Consider the following 23,804-nt stretch of genomic DNA (forward strand, 5'->3'; position numbering starts at 1 on the left):
TGCAATATGATCGTCTCTTTCCCCACATCCAGGACCGAACCTAGCTTATGGCCAGGTAGTGCCCTTGGTGCCTTGTCTCCTTAGCCTTGTTTAATTGGTGCTGTCCCTCTCTTTATCTTCAATATTGACTTTTTTTTTAAAGATTTATTTATTTATGCGTACAAGAGCTGGGGTACAGGCCAGAGATGCGGGGGTGAGAGGATCCACCAGAGACAGAGTGGGGAGCAGAACAGGCAGACTGACCAAAATACACTGCTGAGGGGAGCAGTGGGCGAGATAGGAGAGGTCTACCGCACCATGTGGGTTTCTCCCTGGCTGGCTGGGGAGCGAACTCATGCTGCAGAGGCTGCGGACCGCCTCATAGTGTGGTGCTTAACCCCTTGCACCACCAGGAGGCCCCTGATACTGACATTTTTTGAAGAATACACACCCCCTCCCTTCCCTTTACAAATTAGAGCACTTCTCATTTTGTTTGTCTGGTGCTGCCTCTTGATTAGATGGAATTAGACATTCTCAGCCCGAACACCATACCTGTGATGCTGTGTCCTCAGGGCACTGTGCCTGAGGGGACATGAGTTCCGCCTGTCCATCCTGGCAATGTTCATTGTAATCACCCAGTCAAGGTTTCCCCAGTTACCCCACACAGTAATTACTGATCCCTTTTTCCTCCCTTGCACAAACAAGCATTCAGTGGGGAGACACTTTAAGGCTATTCCTATTCCACACCCCGCTGAGATTTGGCATCTCTTGATGAGTCTTGCTTTGGAGGTCTTTACTAAGAGGGTTGCAAATGGTGCTTTTCTAAGGCCAGCTCTCTCTCCACACTGACCAGCTAACAGCTGGGACTCTTTAGTAAGCAAGAGCCACCCACCCACTTTTTCTCATTCTCTGTATATACCTGTGTGTGTCTGTGTCACTTAACCTGTCTGCCTACCTGTCTTGTCTGTCTAACATACCTTTTTTCCATCCATCCATCCACCCATGCACCCACCAACACACCCACCAGCCTTAATCTACCTAACTACCTGTATCTATCCTTTGTATTTCTCTACCTTTCATCAGTGTACACCCATGTATTTTTATTTTAATTCTGTTTTTAACATCACTGTCAGTAATATATAGGTGCTTGAATTATTCTCGATTTGGCCAGTGGAGCCTCTTTAATCTCCCTTGTGACAGTCCCACCCCCAAGCACTTCTGTCCCTTCTGGCATGAGATATTCCAGGCTCTTTTGATATATCTTGCTGCAACCCTGGATCAGCCACTTCTCTAAGGAGCTCCTTTTAGGGGAAGTAGTATAGAACAAGATGGGGTGTGCACATTTCTGCTGAATGGGAGGGGTGCCTTTGTTTCCAGGCCCAATCAGTGGGCAGAGCAAGGAAATAAATGTATGTGGGTACACGTGAACACATATACAAACCTGTACACACACAGCACATACAAATGCACGTGTGCACACACACGCACATATGAGCGATTATGCTTACGTTAGACATCAGGAGTTGACAGCAATATCTCAACCCCCAGGCTCTTTCTTGCCTTCCCCCATCCATATTTGTACGTCTGCTCTTTGTGTGAGAACCCTGGCTCCAAACAGTATTAACACATTTACTCATTAGCCCAATTTAGTACTTTGTTCATTATATCTAAAATGGTTTTTTTTTTTAAAGATTTAGTCATTCATTTATTTATATAAGAACCGGGGTAGGGCCTCCCCGGTGGCGCAGCGGTTGAGCGCTGGATTGCGAAGCTGCCCGCAGCCTCTGTGGCGCCGGTTCGATCCCCGGCCGCTCCCCGGCCACCGAAGGAGGGTCCCACATGGCGCGCAGACCTCTCCTGCCACCCGCTGCTCCCCTCAGCAGTGTGCTTTGGTCCTTCTGCCTGCTCTGCTCTCCCCTCTGGCTCTGGTGAATTCTCTCACCCTCCCGCGCTTCTGACTGTACCCAGTGCTTGTATAAATAAATAAATAATCTTTAAAAAAAAAAAAAAAGAACCGGGGTACAGGCCAGATTCACGGGAGGGTGAGAGGATTCACCAGAGACAGAGTGGGGAACAGAACAGGCAGACTGACGAAACACACTCCTGGGGGGAGCAGCGGGCAAGACAGGAGAGATCTGCTGCGCCACGTGGGACCCTCGCCTGCCTGCCAGGATCAAACCACCACTGCAGAGGCTGCGGACAGCCCCAGAGCTCTGCGCTTAACCACCTATGCCACCAGGGAAAGCCCTAAAATTGTTTTAGAATTGCTTTAGCTATGCCGCTATGCACACACAAATTCCTAAGAAGAGTTTAGAATTTATTTGCTGTGCCCTTCCCCTACTCTGCCAAAAAGTGAGTGTATTTAGTTGAATCATAAATTACTTGGGTTCTTCCTTCCCTCTTTTCTCTCTCCCTCCCTCTTTCCCCACCTCCTGTTTTTCTTCAGGGATTATGTGTGTCACCTGAAATACACTTAGGCTCATTGCTTTAGTTTCCTTTTTGGTTTTCTTTCCCTCTTATCCAGTTCCTAGTGACTTGACTTAATCAGCTTAATATGTAGAATAGTAACATGTTTTCAGAATTGAAAACTACACAGAAGGATATATTCAGGGAAGTTTCTCCCCTTCCCATATCCCTTCTACCCGACCTCCTCCAACCCCTTGTGGGCAATCAACTTTGTTATTTTCTGGCTTATCCTGCCTGTGTGTGGGCGGGTGGGGAGTTGGTGAAGATAAACAGATATGTGCATGTTTTGTTATTGTCCTTTTTTTTCTTTTACAACAGTTAGTAGACTGTAAATACTCTTCTGTTTTTGTTTTCCCCCACTTTTCAGAATGTCTGGGAAATCACCTCATGTCTGTTCATAATGAGTTTCCTCTTTTTTCACAGTTGTATAATAGTCCCTTGTGTAAAGGTCCCGTAATTTATTCAACCATTCTCCTAGGCTTGAACATTTAGGTAGTTTCCAGTGTTTTCCAATGACAACGCTGTAACAAATAACCTTATGCATGTGTGTGCTAGGTATTTCTTCAAACTCACTTTCTAAAAGTGGGATTGCTAGCTTGAAAAGTAAATGCACTCACAGATGGTCAGATATTGTCAAATTACCTTACATAACAAGTGTACCATGTTGCATTCTTACCAGCAAGAGAGCATCCTTTTCTCATGTTTCTGTCACAAATGACTGACTCTTGCCCCATTGCATGGCGGTTTCTGGCCAGAAGACACTCTGCTCTCCTCACACCCTTCCACTTGGAAGGCTGTTCTCACGGGTAGTGGACGGGGTAGTGGGGTGGAGAGAGGGTGTGCAGATAACAAAGCTCTTTAACAGATAGAACCCACAGGGTTTGGTGACTGAGTAATGGAGGTGAGTTGGGGGAAGAGGGTCCAGGAGGATACCCAGTGCTTCCATTTTCAAAAAGAAAAAAGGAATTGAAGGTAGAGAGAGGGCAGCTAATGCTAAGTTCAGAACCAGGTGGGAGGTCAGTTCAGGCTGCCTGGAAAGACACAGCTTTGAGCCAGGCTGCATGGCGAGACAGTAGTAAGTGGGGGTGGGGAGCCAGGAAGGACCTGGGTCTATTTTCACCTGTTGGAAAGAACGTGGAAGTCATGATTATTGGAAAAGGGCCCAGAAAGTCCCTTTCTCGTGGGGCAGGCAAGGATGGAACATGCCACAGGGTGGGGATTTAGGGAGAGAAGCAACTTCTGCAAGAAGGGGCAGATTTGGGAAGTCCACTCTGGTGGCAGCTCTTGGGTGGGGCAGAGGGCAGGAAGTGGGGGCCTCTGGGTGAGGCTGAGCCAGAGCAGAGGCAGTCAGAAGGGAAACCAGGGTGAGGAGAGGGAGTGGATGAATAGTCAGAAGACTCAAATTTCGAAAAGTGTGAATGAATGACAATTCGAGGGTCTGTACCAGGTGCCCGCAGCCCAGGTAGCCACAGAGCTTGGGGATGTGGTGGGATGATACGGCCACAGGCACTGATTGATCTGGAGTACAGAGGAGATGGGGCTGTGGGTAGCCAAAAGCCACATGAGGATCTTGGAAAGGTGGTACCCATGAAGGTTAAGAGACCAGAATCCCTGGCCCAAGATGCCCCTGACTTGAGGGAAGCCAGCCACCTCTGTGAGATTTGACATTCTTAGTTATGAGATGAAAGCGTGGCACCCCTTACCTTCTGCTGGGCACTTCTCCCTAGTGTACATCACCTTCTAACCTCTCCCTGCAATTCACCTCTTTATGTTTATTGTTTTTTTTTTTTTTTTAAGATTTATTTATTTATTTATACAAGCACTGGGTACAGTCAGAAGCGCGGGAGGGTGAGAGAATTCACCAGAGCCAGAGTGGAGAGCAGAACAGGCAGACTGACGAAATACACTGCTGAGGGGAGCAGCAGGCATGGCAGGAGAGGTCTGCACGCCATGTGGGACCCTCGCCCAGCAGCCGGGGATCGAACTGGCTCTGTAGAGGCCGTGGGCAGCTTTGCAGCCCAGCACTCAAGGGCTGCGCCACCAAGGGAGGCCCTCTTTATGTTTATTGTTGATGTCTCTTTCCCCATCAGAAAGGGCTGTCTGCTGTGTCCACTGCTGTGTTCCCAGCACCTACAACAGTGCTTAGGAAATGTATGTAAAATGGTATATAAAACCCATCAGGGAGCCGGCGCCTATAGAGCTCGGCAGGGAGCTGGTGTCTGTAGAGCTCAGCGGGGAGCCAGCACCTATGGAGCTTGAGTGAGCACCTGCATGCCTTCCTCACAGAGCCTGTCATGTGGTGATTCACACTCATTGGGCACTTACTCTGGGCCACACACTGTTTCACACACTTCCCCAGCATCAACTCATTTAAGCCTCACATTTTGTGAGGGAGACTGTTACTTTATCCCACTCTGCCAATGGAATGTAAGCTTACCAACCAGCCACAGCGAGGGCTTGGAGAACTAGGACACCAGCCTCCCTCTTGTGACTCCAGAGCCCCTGAAGATGCACCACTATCCTCTCAGAGGACAAAGCCAGCCAGTTAGCAGGTAGAAGAGCAAGGATTTTGGGCCTCCCCGGTGGCGCAGCAGTTGAGCGCTGGATTGCAAAGCTGCCCACAGCCTCTGGCAGCGCCGGTTTGATCCCTGACCGCTGGGCGAGGGTCTCACATGGCGCGCAGACCTCTCCTGCCACCTGCTGCTCCCCTCAGCAGTGTACTTCGGTCCTTCTGCCTGTTCTGCTCCCTGCTCTGGCTCTGGTGAATTCTCTCACCCTCCCGCACTTCTGACTGTACCCAGTGCTTGTATAAATAAATAAATCTTTATAAAAAAAAAAAGAGCAAGGATTTTGAATCCCTGCCCTTTGACTCCAGCGCCAGCTTGCTCAGCCTTTATGCTTCGTTCCAGCAGATGCTTGCAGACGCTGTGACATGACTAAGTCACAAATGGGTGTCAAGACGAGTCAGTTGGGTGAGCTGAGATCTCTTTCCACAAAGCGCAGGGCCCCTTGGGTGTCCTCAGCCTTATCCTGAACCAACCACACCCTCTCACTTTCTCATTCTGGAGCCACCTGAGCCTCTTTCTGTGCCTTACACTCAGGCACTTCCTCTGCTTGCAGACACTTCCTGACACACCTCTGCATCCTCGAGGCCTCAGCAGGCTCTGTTCACCCTCGGTTAATCTCCACACTGGATCAAACATCCTCCTTGGCCTCCCCACTCCAGCCTTGTCTACTTTGGATCGTCAGTGACTAGGGACAGGTCTGTCTTCCCCACTGGACTGAGTTCATGAGCTAGGCCTGCAGATGTCTTGATCACTGCCATGTCCCCAACAGTACTAAGTACAGGGATCAGCACAGAGGAGGTTCCGGGGATATTTGTTAAACACATGAGTGAAGGAATGAGTAAATGGATGAATGGTAGCTCCATGACATGATCAATTATATTAGATCTTTTTGCTCCCAAAAACCAAAAGTTTGTCTTGCCCATAGGGAATTATAAAAAAGAGAAAGAAAGAAAGCAACTCTCATATATTACACCTTTAACTCTTTTCTCCTGGTCGCAGCTCAGATGTCCCCTCCTCCAGGCAGCCCTCCCTGCTCCCACCAACTGGGCCAGGCACCCGCTGGGGTTCTTCCAGTTCAGCTCACTCTGTGCTTCCTGCCCTTTGTTTATGACCAGGAATCAATCTCACAAATGTCATTTCTACCCATTTCATGTTTTCAGGCTGCTCTCAGTGACCTTGGCACTGGACCTGGTTATATTAACAAGCCGTCAACACCAGGCGCCAACTTACTGTTTTTATTGTCATCACTGTTGCTAACCCTCATCGGCTCAGTTTCTGCTCTTGAACTCTTAACATTCTTTAGTTCTTCCTCCCCAGCTCTGCCTCTTCTTGGCCACTCTCATATGGGATATGAGGAAGGGGAGAGGAGCACGACTCTCAAGGGACCCCAAGAGCCAAAGAGCAGGGTTTTCTCTCTCCTTTCCCACGTCTGAGAAGCCCGGGGTCCCAGGAGCTGTGTCTGTGCTGGGTGGAGAAGGAAATGAGTCCTGGGTGGAGTGCATAGGCGGGTCAGAGTTCCGCCCCTGCCACCACCCCTTCTGAGCCGCTGTCTCCAGGCACCTGTGAGTTTGCAGCAGGACAGAGGGGACACGGAGGAGCTGGAGGATTGTGTCTGAGTGGGGCAGCCAGGAGAATAGTGGGCTTGGCACACAGAAGTCAGATGCCTGGACCCATGGGGCCCACTGACCTACAGGGCCATCTCTGGGCAGGAATCCTGTTCTCAGGTGAGTGTTGGGCTCCCCTCAGGTGTGTGTACATATGCTTGAAAGAGAAACAGACACAGAAAGAAATAGAGACAGAGGGAGACATCTAAATAAAGACAAATACAGAAGAAACTGGCAGGAGAAGAGGGGTGGAAGGAAAGGGTAGAGGTAGATGGTGTTATCCTGGTAGTGGGAAGGAAATAAAACTTTGGTGGTAGGTGAGGTGAAGCTGTACCCCTGAAATTTGTCTAGATTGCAAAGCAGTGTTAAATAAATAGAACTTTATTTTTTAATTTTTTAAAAAGATTTATTTATTTATACAAGAACCAGGGTACAGGCCAGATGTGCGGGAGGGTGAGAGGATTCACCAGAGACAGAGCGGGGAACAGAACAGGCAGATTGACGAAATATACTGCTGAGGGGAGCAGCGGGCGAGGCAGGAGAGGTCTGCTGCGCCATGTGGGATTCTCGCTGGCCAGGATCGAGCCCGCACTGCAGAGGCTGCGGACAGCTTCACAGTGCGGTGCTCAACCGCCTGCGCCGCCAGGGAGGCCCCAATCTTAATTTTTTTAAAGAAATCTTGACAAAGGTACCTAGAGACAGAGGCCAGAGACCAAGATATAGAGACAGAGATGGAGAGAGAGAGAGATAGGGAGAGAGGAGAGAGGGAGAGGCGAGAGAGAGAGAAAAGGAGGGAGAGAGAATAAGAATGTATCATAGTAAAAAGTTCAGCTGAGGGGAACGTGGGAGAAATGAATAGGAAAAAGGAAGACAGAGTACAAAGAGACTGCAAGAAACAGTACGACATGCAGAGATTCGGGGATCCCCATGGTTGGACAGGGAAGTCAGAGAGATGGGGAAGAGCCGGAACGTAGCCGAGAGACAGTCAGACAGGAGTGGGATGCACGGAGGGGAGGCTGTGCCAGCCCTAAATGGCCAGGTCCCATAGCAGGACAGGATGGATGTGAATTTTATGCTTAAAGGGCATCTAAGGCCAAAAAACAAAAAAAAAGAGACCAGAATATTTTGCTAAGTATCTCGGAGGGATGGAAATGATTTTGCAATGTGTAGGGTGCAGAGGAAGGCCTCAACCTGGCCGTGCGGCCCTGAGCCGAGGCCCATCTTCCTCTGGGCTGAGCCTGGCCGACTCTGGCAGGCTGCAGGGGCTCCCCAGTCCTCCTCGGGGGCTGTTACCAGCTGTGTCTTTGGGTTTCTCTGCAAGGTTTGCAGTGAAGGCAGGACCCTCTGGGGAAGAAGCAGGAAGGAAAGGGTTGGGGAAGACAGTGTAGAGGGAATTTTCCTCTGTGGGATAGATGTAATGAGGCCTTCCATCAGTGCTTCAGCTCACTTCATTTATTCTTATGACTGTCAGAGGAGGCAGGAACTGTTAACACCTACTTGTACAAAGGGGTAAGTTGAGACTCAGAAAGAGGGCATCACTTGCCCAAATAAATGGCAAAACCGGGGTGCAAACCAGGCTCTGAGCCCATTGGGCTGACCTCTAATAGCAGGAGAGACAGAGATACAGGCACTGACCACAATGGTGGCGGTGGTGACTGAACACTTGTTCTGAACTGTTTAAAGCCTGTCTCCTCTGCTGTCTCATCAGACCACACAGCAACCAGATGAGCTAAGCTTATTCTTCCCTCTTTGCAGTTGAAGAAACTGAGGCTCACCAAGGAAAAAACCCTTGCCCATGACAATAGAGCCTGTAACCATCAGAGACCATGTTTGCTCCCAAATATCCCAAGGGTGCCTGTCCTGCCTGAGCAGGGGAGGGATGGTGCTTGGGCCAAATTGGAGTCTTTCTTGAGGGGCGTGGCTGGCAGCCTCTGTTAACTGAATGATGGGAAGTGTGAGGGGGATGTCCGGGTCAGCCGTCCATGAACCTGGCAGCTCCCAGTCTCTCTGAGCCTCCATACCTGCATGCAAAATGGCCAGATGGAAAACTGCAAACTCCTGCTGTCCCGTGCCTCTCCTTCCCCGTGTAAGGGAAACCTCTGCCTGAGCCCAGTCTAAGGAAGTACCAAGGGTTAAGCTCTCCCATCAGAGGTAATGGAAGAAACTCCCACGAATCAAGGGTTGGTTCTACGCCCATCTTGGGGCTGACAAGAGGAATGATGTGGTGTTGAGAGCATGGGCTTTAGGGCAGACAGGCCAAGTTCATGTGGTTTCTACCACTTACAATACTATCTTGCAAAATGACCTCACTTCTTGAAGCATCTGTTTTGCTATGTGTGGAAAGAGGAGACTAACAGTTAAAACTCCCCAATATTTATTCTCCCTCCACAGCACCCCAAGATGCAGGTGGTAGTATACCCATTTTACATTTGTGGGAACTGAGGCTCAGAGAGGATAAAAACATGTTGCAAGTCATGTGGCCAGTAACTAGTGGGTAGAAGTCAAGCCACTAGCGGTGGAGTGTCACATTCATGACCCCAGACCTCTCTATATGTATGGAGATCATAACTGGACACTCCCAACACACCTCTCGCTCCATCACTGCCTCATTTCTCCCCCTCCCAGCCTCACTTTTGACCATGTGGAGTCTACCAGCTACAGCCCAGCTCACCCTCGATGCCAACCTAGTTAACACCACCCAAAGTAAGAAGGATGTTTTCTGTCTGTTTGGGACATCCCCCATTGGACACCCTTTGGATTCATGGCAGATTCATAGGTGTGGGTACAGAAAACACAGGTTTCCTCCACACCTCTAGCCCCCATCAGGACATATCTGATTAGTTCAGCCAGTGTCCAGCAACCACTGGTCTGCTCAGTCATATTGGGGCAGGGGTAAAGCAGTGGACGGTTGCTGTCATGGCTGTGTTGGGAAAGGTTGGCTAAGTGGGCAGGGGAACTTTACTGGCATCCCTACTACAAGCTTGATTCTCTTTGAAGCTGATGTGCATGGACCAATTGTCATGTCCTAGACCCTCTGCTTTATTTGTACAATCCCTTTTCCATGGGACTTAGAGGGGGAAAGTAAGTTACCCAGTATCTCACCTAGAGTGAACAGATCTGGCATTTGAAACCAGTCGTTGAGCTACAGTCTTCTGACAATTCCAATCCATTCATGTCTGTCTGGGTCCCTCTGTAACTCTTGCCAGGTGTTTTTCTATGTCTCTGCCTCTGTTTCCCTTTTTCTCCTTCTGTAGAATTGCTAGCCAAGCCTACCATTACAGTCAGCCATGACTCCGTCATAGAGCACAAAGAAAATGTGAGCTTCCACTGTGACACCAATGACGTCAACATTACCATCCACTGGGTCTCCAACAACCTCCCCCTGGTGATCCACGAGCGTATGCATCTGTCAGCAGATGGCAAGACCCTCACCATCCTCACTGTCCACCGAGAGGACTTCGGAACTTACCAATGTAAAGTCCAGAGTGGAGTCCAGTTCCAGAACAGTAATCTCATCTGCCTGACTGTGAACTGTGAGTCCCTTTCCATTCTCCCCCGCCTCTCACTGACACCTACTTCCTTGGTGATCTAATTTTGTCTCACAGCTTTAAATACCATCCAAATGTGGACTCATCTACTCTTGAGGCATATAATTGATGTTTCCACTCGGATCCCGATGGAAACACCCAGCTTAACAGCCCTAAAACTGAGTTCCTTCACCTGTGGATATTTGATTCAAAATCTTGTCTTGGGGGGAAAGAGCAGTTGCCAGCTTGCTTAACACATGTCTTCCAGGGCCTCCCCTGGTGGTGCAGCGGTTGATCGCTGGGCTACGAGGCTGCCTGCGGCCTCTGCAGTGCTGGTTCGTTCCCCGGCCGCTGGCGAGAGTCCCACAAAAAAAAAGAAGACATGTCTTCCAGTTGTGCTTTACCCAATGATAATACTCACTTTTAATCTCCATTGGACCTCTGCATCTCTGTAATTGATCCAGAATTTGGGTGGGGGAAAAGAAATGCTAGTCTGTATTGGTCTTCTAAGTTCCCCCAAAGAGAGCTGTTGCTGTGGTTGTTCTTATCCTCCTAGATGGTCCTGACACCATAGAAATCAAGTTGCAGCCTGGTGTACCCAATGGGAAGGTGGTTGAGGTGATGGAGGGCTCCACCATGATCTTCTCAGTGGAGACACAGTCTTACCCGCTCCCTGCCTTTTTCTGGTTCCTCCCCAATGACTCTGTCCAATCTTCTACTATAACCACATTCACCATCCAGCTGCATCCAGGGAACACAAGGGCATGTATAAGTGCTTGGTGTCCAGTAATGTCACCCAACTGTCCCACCTGGGTACTCTTGAAGTCCGAGTCCTCGGTGAGTCTCTACCCTGTTCCGTACTTGTTTGCCTGAGAATCAGCTACACCAGTGTCCTAGATTTGGGGGAGGACAGAGGAGTGCTGACTTCCCGTGTAGCAGGTGGCAGAGTGGGGCTCTGGTCACAGGGATGGAACTCTTCCTGGCTCAGCACATCCTTCACAAGCCCTTGTTGGCTTTTTGTGGGATGCCCATGATTTGATCTCTGGAAATGTGTGTGTGGAGGGGAATGGGGGTTGATTCTGCATACATACAGACACTGCATACATACATACTAACATAACACTCACACACTGCATATACACAAGGACACACATGCAAATAATCACACAGGCACAGCACATTCACATATAACTCACATGCAACACACATAGTATATAGTATCACAGAGGTGACAACACTTACAGAAACACATATAGCATGCACACTACAGATACACAAACCATACACAGTACATAACACCTCGCATACATAACACATACACTGTACACATAAACCCAAAGCACATACACACATATATACTCACATAAGTTCATGACACATGCAGTACACACAGAACGTGGATGCACATGTCTCACATATGACACACAATTACACAGACACAGCACACGTAAAACTCATGCCACATGACATGTGTACAACATGCATGAACAACACACATCACAGACATGAAATATCCTCTCACACTACACAGAAAACACATCACATTCAACATCCTCAACATATGCACACAACTGACTGTATAAACATAGTTCACGTGCAATACAATCATACACAAAACATGTACACATCATACAATGCATCCATGTGACATACAGTACCACACAATACCACAAGTGTACAACATACATAAATATACATACCACACACATACAAAGAACACATGTATACCACCCACACCTCAGTGTCAAACATACACACATACAACATATGCAAAGACAGTCATACACTACACAATCTCTAGACACACAAAGCCCATCACAAATTCACATGCTTCCCACAGAATTCATACACACACCCAACACAAACTCTTACAAAAAACACTTACACATACCACTCATGCAGTGCTGCTACAGACAAAGCACAGACATACACACCTCACCCACAGCACATATACATACATCCTTGGAAAACCCTGTGACCCCCACATGGGCAAGAGGCTGGGGAAGTGTCCTCAAAGCCCACCCTGTATCTCCAGGTATTTTCAGAAAGGCTGACCAAGACTTACATCATGTCCCCAAGCTTGGATCTCATGGAGACCTCAAGCTCCATGGCCCTGACCTGCCAGACCACCCAAGAGGTGGCGGGGGTCCAATGTTTCCTGAGGTACCAGCCCCTCCTGCCTAGTGAGCGCTTGGTGCTGTCTGCCAACAATAGGACCCTGGCCATCCGCGGCCTCCTGTGGAATGACACAGGGCCCTATGAATGCGAGATCTGGAACTGGGGCAGCCGGATGCGGAGTGACCCGCTCAAATTAACCATCCACTGTGAGTCACCCCAAGTGTGGGCCTTCTCCTCCTCTCTCCCTTCCTCCCTCTCCTTCTTCCTTCTAGTCACTCATTCCGTGATTAGCTCATACCTGCTCTGTGCCAAGCATGATTAGCTCATACCTGCTCTGGACACTGGACAAGACAAAGCACCTGCCCTCAAGGAACTTACCTTTTAGCAGAGGAGACAGACTATAAACAGCGATGCGAGGGAGACACATGGCATGACTGATGGGGCTAAGGTTAAGGAGAAGCAGGAGGCAGTAAGAAGGACAGTGGTGCATTCTTAGCTGGAGGGGTTAAGGGAGGTCTCCCTGAGGAGGTGCTCCCTGTGCATAGACAGGAGGAGGCAGGAGTGTGTCATGTAGGCAGCTAAGGCAAGAGAACTGAAGGGAGACTGGGGGAGAAGAGGTTTCTGCCACAAGAGAAAGCAGGAGTCCACTGTTAATACATGTTAAGAAGCAGAAAGAGAGCCTCCCCAGTGGCACAGGGGGTTGAGCGCTGCGCTGTGAAGCTGTCCGCAGCCCCTGCAGCGAGGTTCGATTCCCAGGTGGCCAGGGAGATTACCACATGGAGAGGCAGACCGCTCCTATCTCGCCCGCTGCTCCCCTCAGCAGTGTACTTTGGTCCTTCTGCCTGTTCTGCTTCCTGCTCTGTCTCTGGTGAATTCTCTCACCCTCCCGCACCTCTAGCCTGTACCCCAGTTCTTATATGCATAAATAAATAAATCTTTTTTTATAAAAAAGGAGGCTATAGAGAGAGGTTGAGTCTATTTTTTTCTCCTTTGCCTCCTTCTGTTGATTCCTCCTCTTTCCTTCCTTCTTCAGTCATTAAACCAAAAATGACCATTTTGTTCTCTCTATGCTGAGCACTATGCTGGGCACTTGATAAAAGCCATGACTTTCAGACTCACAGCCTACTGGGGACAGGGAGGTGAAAAGGCAGATTAAATATAGTGTAAGTGCCACCAGAGGGAAAGCTGAGAGGATCTGGGGAACCCAAAGGAAACTACCACCCAGTCTGGAGTGTGTGGGAAGGCTCTCTACCATGAGATCTGAAGGATGAGCAATTAGCTAAATTGAGCTTATTCGAGGAAGAGCATTGTAGGCAGAAGGAAGAGAATGTGCAAAGGCTCTGTGGCAAGAGTGAACATGACCGGGACGAGATCTCCAAGCAGGATTTTATTCCTGGATTGAGAATGGGAGGTATGGAGAGCTGAGGGATGGGGCTGGAGAGGAATCCACTAGGGTCAGATTGTGAATGGGTTTGTCAACCATGAGCTTTGTTCCAAGGACACTGGGGAGCCATAGAGGGTTCTGAACAGAGGAGGAATAGTGTCCAGTTTGTACTTAAGAAGACCCCGCTGGCTGCTGTGCAGGGGAATTAAGACCAGCATGGGGAGGGACCATCAAGAGGGGCCATATGAGGGATCCTGGTGATTAAGAACTTAAGACAGGGAGAAATGAACAGATTCAAAGGGTAATCGGAGAATGGGCAGGAGGTGGATTTACAAAAAAAAATCTGCAAGTATCTCTACAGATGTAAATTAGAAGACTGTTACAGGGTCCTGTGCTGTGAAGTAAGACATCCAATCAAAACAGTAAATTCTCAGAAATTTAGAGGCTATGTTCACAGGATAGAGGACAGGGTCTATGCCTGGATGTCCTATGAGGCTCTGTTAGCATTCACCTTTGTAAAGGCACGGTTCTTGTTTTGTTCTGTTTACTATCCACGGTGTGGACAACAGTCTGCTCGCCAGGCAGCTAAGGAGAAAAGGGGAGTATTTCCTCCTCCTTATTTGGCTGAGCTTCCTTTCATCAGCAGTTAAAAAAGAGTCTTTGTTTTCCAGGCCACAGTCTGAAATTCCTTTAGAAAAGAGATGAAAAAAAAAAAATAAATCAGGACTTCCTGTGTGGAAGGCAAACAGGGCAGGCTTGGGCAACTTGCCAGTGGAAGATAGGTGCAGAATTTTTTTTTAAAGATTTATTTATTTATTTATATAAGCACTGGGTACAGTCAGAAGCGCGGGAGGGTGAGAGAATTCACCAGAGCCAGAGTGGGAAGCAGAGCAGGCAGAAGGACCGAAGTATACTGCTGAGGGGAGCAGTGGGTGACAGGAGAGGTCTGCGCGCCATGTGGGAACCTCGACCGGTGGCCGGGGATTGAACCGGTGCAGCAGAGGCTGCAGGCAGCCTCGCAACCCAGCACTCAACCGCTGCACCATCAGGGAGGCCCAAGAGTGCAGAATTTTTGTCTCCGCACAGATGGCCCTGACCGAGTGGACATCACCAGGGGGGAGGCTTCTGTGGCAGTCAGCATCGTGGAGGTGGAGCTCAACACCAGCCTGACCCTAAATTGCCGGGCTGAGTCTCAGCCAATACCTGAATATCACTGGACCTTCAAACACTCAACTGCGATGTATACCGGAGAGCAGCTGATCATTGAGGCCCTGTCCCAGGAACACCAGGGGACCTACAACTGCACGGTCTTCAACCCTCTGACCCACCTGACCTGCTCTGCCTCTGTCCTGGTCAGAGCGATAGGTGAGTCCCTCAGGTGCACCCCCCCCAGCACACAGGGAGGGGGCTGGGGGCAGGCATGAGGTTGTGCCAGACCTGGACCCTGATTCTTTCCCCCTGCCCAGGTCCCCAGTCGTCCCTGCCTGCAAGTACCTTGGCTGGCATTGCTGTTGGGATTCTGGTTATCATCTCCCTGGCCACAGGGCTGGGCTGCTTCCTCTACTTCAGAAATACCAGCAGGTAAGCTGGGATAGGGCTGTGGGAGTGGGGGTGACCTTCATGGGGCCTGCTTTGGAGGGGTGTCACTGACCATAGTGGTGAGCTGTGTCCAAGAAATGGAGGTGGGGGGAGATTCAGGGAATTGGGGTCTTGTCCAAGAATGGGCATGGGATATGGGCAGAGGCTGTGCAACAGAAGAGTGAGGGCTTTGGGATTTCTGGTCTTCAAGGAAAACAACAGAAGAACCCATCCATGAGGCTGTAACACCCACCTCTGAGAAGGAGCACCCTGCCGCACCCAATTCTTGTAAGTGACTCTGTAGCTGAAGCCCAGGGCAGCCTTGAGGGCTGGCAGAGGCTGGTGCTGGGACCCCAGGCTTCTGCTCCCAATTCTGCCACCAGATCATTATGTGATCATGGGCAGGCCCTGCTCTCTCCAAGCTTCAGTGTCCCCATCTGGAAAATGGGTGAGATTGGGGTCAAGAACTCTGCAAGGTTCTATCTGTTCCCACAGCCATCTCAAAGATGAGGCAATATGCTACCATTCTCTCCTTCCTCGCTCTCAGAAAACCTCTTAACTTGCTCTAGACAAAATCAGTTACAACACTGCTCCCTGTTGTATCCAAACCCAGACTCATAATCCATCTCAACACTATCCTCGAGCACTGTCTACTAATGAATTGGAATTGACCAAAGACAAAGTGAAATGCCTTGGCCACTCTGGCTTAAGATTCTGGAAGGATGTGCTTTGCAGAATGGAAGTCCTATTGAGACCATCCAATCCAGCTCAGTTTTACAGAAAGAAAACCATCGCCAGGAAGGAGAAAGGTTAAAAGCAGGCTACTGAGGACCCATGGACATAAGTGGGTTAGGTCTTCGATTTCCATCCTCATCTGTGTCCTCAAGCAGCCTTCCCTATCCCAGAATCTGATTTCCAGGACACTCCCAGGTCAGGTTCACTAGAAATGAAGTAGGAACCCTAGGGAGAAAGGAAGGTTTCTGTCATCTCCTTTCTGAGGGTAGGACTGGCCTAGAAAGCCAAGCCCCTTCCCTCATATCTCCTCCTAACTTCAGCCATGGGCTGACGTCCACTTTTCTTTAGACTGGTCACAGCATGTGTATGCCAACGTGCCTGAACCTCAAGCATGGGATGGAGTCCAGAAGGTAGGTGATGCTCCAGAGGAGCCCTCCCTGCTCCCCCGCCCAGCAGGGCTGTTCCAGTCCCACCCTTCAGGGTGCAGGGGTGAGGAATGTTCTCCCAGTTGGGTGTCTGCATTGCCTCCCCTGCCTTCTCTGGGATTCTCTAGACACTCCTTGTGTTTTGTGTCTCCTCTCCTTGTCCCCTTATTCTCCAATGTGACAACGCCTCACCTTGAATCCCTCCGGGAGGCCAAAGCTTTTTCTGAAAATTTCTGGAAGTGACCTTTACCTCGAGCCCCAAGAATTTTGTGCTTTCTTTTCCCAAGAAGCTGCAGCAGGGATGCAACATGAGAATTTTGTATTCCTCACATCTGGGAAACTATATTATCTAACTCTTGTGTATTGTAGCTCCAGGGATGGGGGGGGGGAAAGTGACCCAAGGCCTCCCAGGGAACTGGGACAGATTCTAGGACTCTGGCTCCTCTTCTATGTTGCCTCCACTTCCAGGGCTTCTTGGCACTGGAATGTAAATGAGGTGGTACTGGCCTAGCTTGTGCTGGAGCATGAAGGAAGTTTTAGAGTAGAGTTTGCAGAGGTAGCCAGCTGCAAGGAAAGAGTCCTAACCCTACTCTGCCACTGCTCTTTATAAAGCTCTGGATGAATCTCTTCCTCTGTGGGTCTCTGAAGTATGCAAGTTGGCATTTTCTGGAATCTCAGGTAATCTGTATCTGTGGACCCTAGCTGATCTCTCTTTCCACTTGCAGAAAGAGCTGGCTTCCACAACTCCCAGGAGCTATTCTCACAGCGACAGAAAGCCATCACCCAAATTCTTGCAGCCTGCCTTGGCCCCCACTCCACCACAAGGGGACACGGAGTCAGACTACGAGGTATTTTTTTGTCCCACTGAGTCTTTGGACAAGAGCTGGCACCCATCTGCCTTTTTCTCCTTGCTGAAGCGTCTGTAGGATAAACCGTCTAGAATTTCCTTAAACATCTTTTCAACTCCCTTCTTTTCCAGCCTATCATTTTCTAGTCCATTTCATTCCTTTCCTTCCCAGTCCACTCCATTCCACACATTTTCATCCTATTTATTTTTCACTCTATCTATTTCTTCCAAGCCATTTAACTTTACTCCATTTCATTTTTCCTTTATCCCAATCACCGGATTGCCAATCCGTTTTCCTCCATTCCACTTCTTCCGTCCCTGCTCCATGTCTTTCATTCCATTTCAACCCCATGTCTATATTCCTTTCCAAAGCTTACTCCATTCCTTTTCTTTCTTTCTTTCCTTTTTTTTAAAGATTTATTTATTTATTTATTTATTTATACAAGCACTGGGTACAGTCAGAAGCACAAGAGGGTGAGAGAATTACCCAGAGCCAGAGCGGGAAACAGAACAGGCAGACTGACGAAGTACACTGCTGAGGGGATCAGCGGGCGGCAGGAGAGGTCTGCGCGCCATGTGGGACCCTCGCATCAAACCAGTGCTGCAGAGGCTGCGGGCAGCTTCGCAACCTAGCGCTCAACCACTGCGCCACCAGGGAGGCCCTCCATTCCTTTCATTCTGATCACTGGTGTTATTTTTTATTTCCATTCCACCCTTTCTTCCACATTCCACTGCCTCCTGTTCTACACTTCTTACTCCATCTCCACCTGTCATTTTATTTCATTGCCATTCTTTTTCTTTCTGACCCATTTCTTCCGGTTCCTTCCATTCATATTTAACCTGTTCTATCTCCTACCACATCATTTCTTTCTACTCACTCTTCCGTGCACATTCATTTCCATTTGATTGGTTTCCATTTCATCCCACTGGGTTCAGTTTCTTCTCATTCTGTATACTTGTTTTCTATTCACTTTTTTTGTTCACTCCCTTCTTTCTGTTCCCTTCATTTCCTCTTCCCCATTCCTTCCCTTTCCATTCATTTCTGTTTTACTGTTGTCCATTCTCTTCCCTCCTTCTCCTTTTCAATCCTCTATAGCCCATTACTTCCTACTGTATGTCATTCCAGCCTCTCCTCCCCCCCCTTCCATAGAACCCCACTCTTGTTGTCTTTGCTTCTTCTCATTCCAGCTTCTTGTTTTCAAATCCTTTCATCCCACTCCACTTATGTCCTTACAACTTCATTCCAGCCTTTCTCATCCCCTTGCATTACTGTGGACTTCCTGCATGTTTTATTCAATCCCATGTCATTATTTTATTTTTTTATAAAGATTTATTTATTTATTTATACAAGCACTGCTTATAGTCAGAAGCACAGGAGGGTGAGAGAATTCACCAGAGCCAGAGCAGGGAACAGAACAGGCAGACTGACGAAATAAACTGCTGAGAGGAGCAGTGGGCGCAGCAGGAAAGGTCTGTCGCGCCATGTGGGACCCTCGCCGGCGGCTGGGGATAGAACCGGCACTACAGAGGCTGCGGGCAACTTCACAGCCCAGTGCTCAACCGCTGCGCCACCAGGGGAGGCCCATGTCATTACTTTAGATGCCACAGCATTTCATCCATCCTTTTTTAACTCTCTTCCATTTCACACCTTCATTTCCATTCTTTAATTCCCGTATTTTTTTCCTTTGCTACATTACTTTTTAGTAATTTCTTCTCCGTTCCTTTTCTCTTGTTCATTGCACTGCTTTTTGTTGTATCTTTCATTAAATTCATTTCCTTTCCACTCTCTTCCATTCTGTTCCTATACATCACTTCACTACTCTCACTACTCTTCTTTCCACTCCATTTCATTTGACTTCATTCCTTTTCATTTCCTTCCATCCCTTTCATTTACTTTCTTTTTTTCTTTTATGACTTTTTTTTTAAAGATTTATTCATTTATGTATACAAGAGCTGGGGTACAGGCCAGAGATGAGGGGGGTGAGGGGATTCATCAGAGACAGAGTGGGGAACAGAACAGGAAGACTGACTGAAATACACTGCTGAGGGGAGCTGTGGGAGAGACAGGAGAGGTCTGCCTCGCCATGTGGGTTTCTCCCTGGCCGGCCAGGGATCGAACTCGTCGCTGCGGAGGCTGTGGATTGCTTCACAGTTTGGTGCTCAACCCCCTGCGCCACCAGGGAAGCCCCCCTTTCATTCCACCTTCTATGGACACGATGCCATTTTATTCCACTCCATTCTTTGTTTTTAATCTCAGTTGTATTTCTTCCTGTTCTATTCCATTTCTCTACATTCTTGCCTTTTCTATCCCTTTCAATTGCATTTTTAAACAGTCTATTCCTTTTTAATAAATGTCCTTCCCCCCCATCTTTTATTTTCTTTTATATTTACTTCCTTGTGATTTCCTCATGGGAGATGTGAGGCAGCTCACAGCATGTGGTTATATTCTACACTACAAAAAGACGCCAAATTCAAAATAAGAACCACAAACAGGAAGATAATCTTAAATAGTAGAAAGTCAAAATATGGATAAAAAGTAAAAATATGTTGGGCCTACTGGATATCTGTCCCTATACTTATTTGTCCTTGAGTTTCTTGGTGGCCAAATAAAGAGAGGTGTGATCTGTTTCATTACCTAAAGGGAAACATACTATTAGCTTATCCAGGTATAAATAAAGCTTCCCATATCAAGTTCAGGTAATTCAGGTGATGGTTCCTTTGTTCTAAAGACTATAAAATTACTTTAGAGAGCGTAGGTGATAGCAGCGCCATGTCAGGACTGGCCGGGTCACTCCATGCCTAGGGTTAGACTGTAGACCCTATACTCTGAAGGAGTCAGTGACCATACACAACTTACCCACAGGAGGGAAACAGAACAGGGAGGCCAGAACAGGAGCTCAATCCATGTCCTGTTGACAGTGTTTTGTTGTGTTCAGAAAAGAGAAAGTTTAGGGACAGAAAACTAATGTTTTAGTGACGTGCTGGCTCAGAGTAGAGGGACAAATGTGTTTCCTGTCATTCTAGAGGACAGATCAGTTACTTTGGAGGATACATTAGAAGGTGGCAAACTTAAGACCAATTGACAAATGAACCATTCTCAGAAGATGCAAATGTCCTACTTACCTTAGGGATTTTTTTTACTAAGAAAGACAAACCCTCTGAAGGTAATTCAGGTAAAATGGGAATTCATTGGGAGAATACTAGGGAATCTTGAATAGCTCAATTTCAGAAATAACTTGTGGGCCTCATGGAGATGAAGTTTCTCTTTCATGTGCTTGCTTATTTTTGTTGATCTATGAATATGTTTCACTCTTCTCAATCCAGATTGAATTCCTATGCAAGTATCTGGTCACTTCTCCATAACTTCCACTTACATATAACAACATCCTCTACCACTGTTTTAGGGTTTCCAGGTTCAAATTCACCAGAGGAGAATCAGATTGGTCGGGGGATTGTATGGATTGTTTTAGGTTTGTTGGCTTTCTGATCATCTATGAACTGTACACACTTAACCTCCCTTCATCAGGGCCTGGGAAGGGGAGCCATGTTGGTTGCCTTTTATCAGTAGAGCAATAGCTCTTCCTGGAAATCTCAATCCCCAACATCCTCTTACATCTCCTTGGCCAGAATGCTGTCGTGAATGAGCTGAGAAAGTGAGGTGTTATCTTTCCTAGTTTCTTCAATAGAAGGAGACAAGGGAGAAGTTTTGACAAAGAATGTCAGGTCAGCCCACTCAGGGTCTGTTACATTGTGGAGGGGTGAGTGAAACTTGCAAAGGGTCTGGAATGGAATATTCCAAGTTGAGGGCTATCAAGTGATAAGCTTGGAGGTGGGTTAAGGCATTATCTGTTGCTGCATAGCAAATTACCACAAACAAATGAGCAGATTTATTATCTCACTTATGTGGGTCAGAAGTCCAGGAATTGTTTGGATGCATCTTCTGCCATCAAGGTGTTTGCTAAGGCCTAAGTCTCATCTGAGGCTCCACTAGGGGAGGATCCACTTCCAGGCTCATGGGGTTATTGGCAACATTCGTGTCCTTGCAGGCTGTCATTAGGGCCTGTTTCCCACTGGCTGTCAATTGGAGGGCATCCTCAACCTTCTGCCATGTGACCTTCTCCACAGGCAACTCACATTGCATCTTGCTTCTTTGAAATCAAAAGTCATGGAATTATGTAACAGAATCAAGTACATGCAGTCATGACTATCCTGCTACCTTTGCATTATTTTACTGACTAGATTCAAGTCACAGGTCTTGCCCTCAAGGGAAGGGGGAAACAGAGGGTGTGACTATCAGGAGGTAGAGATTATAGGGCCCACCTTAGAGTGTGTCCTCCACAGTGGGTAAGTATATGGGCCATTCTGGGAACAGAAATATAGTGATTGAGTTACAGTGAGAAAGGAGGAAGATCTTTGCAATTTGTAAGGATAGGGAGAGTGTCAGAGTGCCTGACCCCTGGACTACAGCAGTAGACCAGGAGAGCCTGCCCAGAAAATGAAATTCATCTTTTCTCTTTGTGTGCAGGTGCTGGTGAATCCAGAATGCAGCATTTACTATCATATCAAACCCAAGGTCTAATGGAAGGAGTGATTCCATCTCCAGAACACCCAGAGAAACCATACTTAATCATATAGTCAGTGAAATGTACTGAGTGCACAATATATTCCAGCCTTTCTCTTTATAGACTTCGTGATGTTCTGTTTCGATGTGTTGTTTGGGCTCCGGACCTGGGCTCCCGCCGCATCTTACTCTTTTGACTCTTGTTTCTTTATAAGCAATAGAAACAGAGAAAAAGTGACCTGGAATTAGAGGATCAAGTTTAGAGATCCAGCAGCTGGAGATGCCACAGCTCCAACACGAGGATGGCAGATCATAGATGATGGACATCCCCTCATCTGAGCAGGGGACGTAGGGAGAGGTCAGACAGTGTCTTTTCAAATCATGGTGGAGAAAAGAAGCAAGGAGCGATTAAGAGACGACAATAGCAAACATAGAATGAAGCAAACTATTGAGGTACCTGGGAAGGAATAGGTATGAGATCCTTAGACTCCTGAGGGACTTGAGTGGTGGAGATGGTGAGAATGAGATTTGCTGAAGAAATACCATTAAAAAGAAACACAAATAGGAATGCCATTTTTACTAATACTGTTTTGAAAATGGTAGCCAATGCAATCTATTATCAAAGGGAAAGTGGTAAAAATGCTGGTTAAAAAGGTGAAATTACTGTCTGAAGAGGATGGTCTCACTAGAAATGTCAAGAGAATCACATGAAACATGGTAAGAATTCATAATATTAGTAGGCTCACTAGATAAAAAAGAAGTATCTTAAAAACATCATGGGCCTCCCTGGTGGCACAGCTGGGTTGCGAAGCTGCCCGCAGCCTCTGCAGCGCTGGTTCCATCCCTGGCTGCTTCCCGGCCACCGGAGGAGGGTCCCACACGGCGCGCAGACCTCTCCTGCCGCCCGCTGCTCCCCTCAGCAGTGTACTTCGTCAGTCTGCCTGCTCTACTCTCTGCTCTGGCTCTGGTGAATTCTCTCACCTTCCCGTGCTTCTGACTGTACCCAATGCTTGTATAAAATAAATAAATAAATCTTAAAAAAAAAAAAGAGTTTAAATGTTTAAAAAAAAAACCATCAACCACATTAATGTATTATAAGAAACTCTAGGGGGTAGAGATTACATTTCAAATAGTACATTTCAAATAATACATTTCAAATCACAAACCACAAATAATATTTGTGGTTGTTAAAGAGCAGAATTTATGTGAGGAAAACTACAGTACTTTATAACACTTTGTAAAACCTCAAAAATATATCTTCACATAGCTGGGTTCCAATTTTTAGCTTTCTCCCCAGGTTAGGTGAAAATAAAGATGACAATTTTCCCACAGGGTGACTGTGCTGCTTGTTCGATGTTAAAAGTTTAATATAGAGTCATGAGTTTTATTTAGTCAAAGCAAAGCAAATATTTATTAACCATCTATTGTATGCCAGGTCCCTTTGGTGCTGGGGATACATCACTGATCGAAATAGAAATGAATCTTTTCCCTTGTGAAGCTGATAGAAGCAGATCAACAATACACGAAACAAATACCTAAAGTATACAGTGTGTTAGTGAAAAGTTCTCCAGGAAAAAAAAAAAAAACCACAAAGACGAGGAGAGAGGCAGGGAGTACTGGGGAGTGCAGAATTTGTAAGTTTACAGTGTGATGGGGGAATGCCTCATGAGGTGACAGCTCTTGAAAAACCAGATATTGAGAGCTTAGTGGAATTCTCAAAGTAAAAGCCTGTCAGGCAGCAGGAACTGCACTTCCAAAGGTCCTGAGGTGAGAGCCTGCTTGAGCTGTTGGAGATGAAAAGACTGGGGCCGAGCCAGAAAATCCGTCAGGGAGTGGAAGGCATTTTACTGTTACTAAGGACATAAAACAGACTTTTGAGGGCGTTAATGAAACCCTCCTAGACTGTAAAACGCCTTTGTCCCAACAATCTCACAGGTTTATCTTGAGAATCAAGAGACAGTGCGCGAGGAGCATCTGCCAAGGCAGCAGGCACTCAGGAGGGGTCCAGGACGT

At 47.6% G+C, this 23,804-nt stretch overlaps 1 protein-coding gene across 1 annotated transcript; it reads left to right on the forward strand.

The window, feature by feature from the left end:
• The first annotated feature begins 6,684 nt into the window (after positions 1-6,684).
• On the forward strand, positions 6,685-22,806 carry LOC119249389 (carcinoembryonic antigen-related cell adhesion molecule 20-like). Its single transcript, XM_037516692.2, is given in 12 exon segments — positions 6,685-6,736; positions 9,242-9,319; positions 9,871-10,149; positions 10,700-10,879; positions 10,882-10,980; positions 12,189-12,467; positions 14,732-15,010; positions 15,112-15,226; positions 15,435-15,511; positions 16,307-16,368; positions 17,109-17,231; positions 21,756-22,806. Coding segments are annotated over 12 exon segments (1,677 nt in total). The 3' UTR covers positions 21,810-22,806.
• The last annotated feature ends 998 nt before the right edge of the window (positions 22,807-23,804 follow it).

This window comes from Talpa occidentalis, unplaced genomic scaffold, assembly GCF_014898055.3.
Source record: "Talpa occidentalis isolate TD23 unplaced genomic scaffold, MPIMG_talOcc4v2.1 talOcc4.17, whole genome shotgun sequence".
NCBI classification, from domain to species: Eukaryota; Metazoa; Chordata; class Mammalia; order Eulipotyphla; family Talpidae; genus Talpa; species Talpa occidentalis.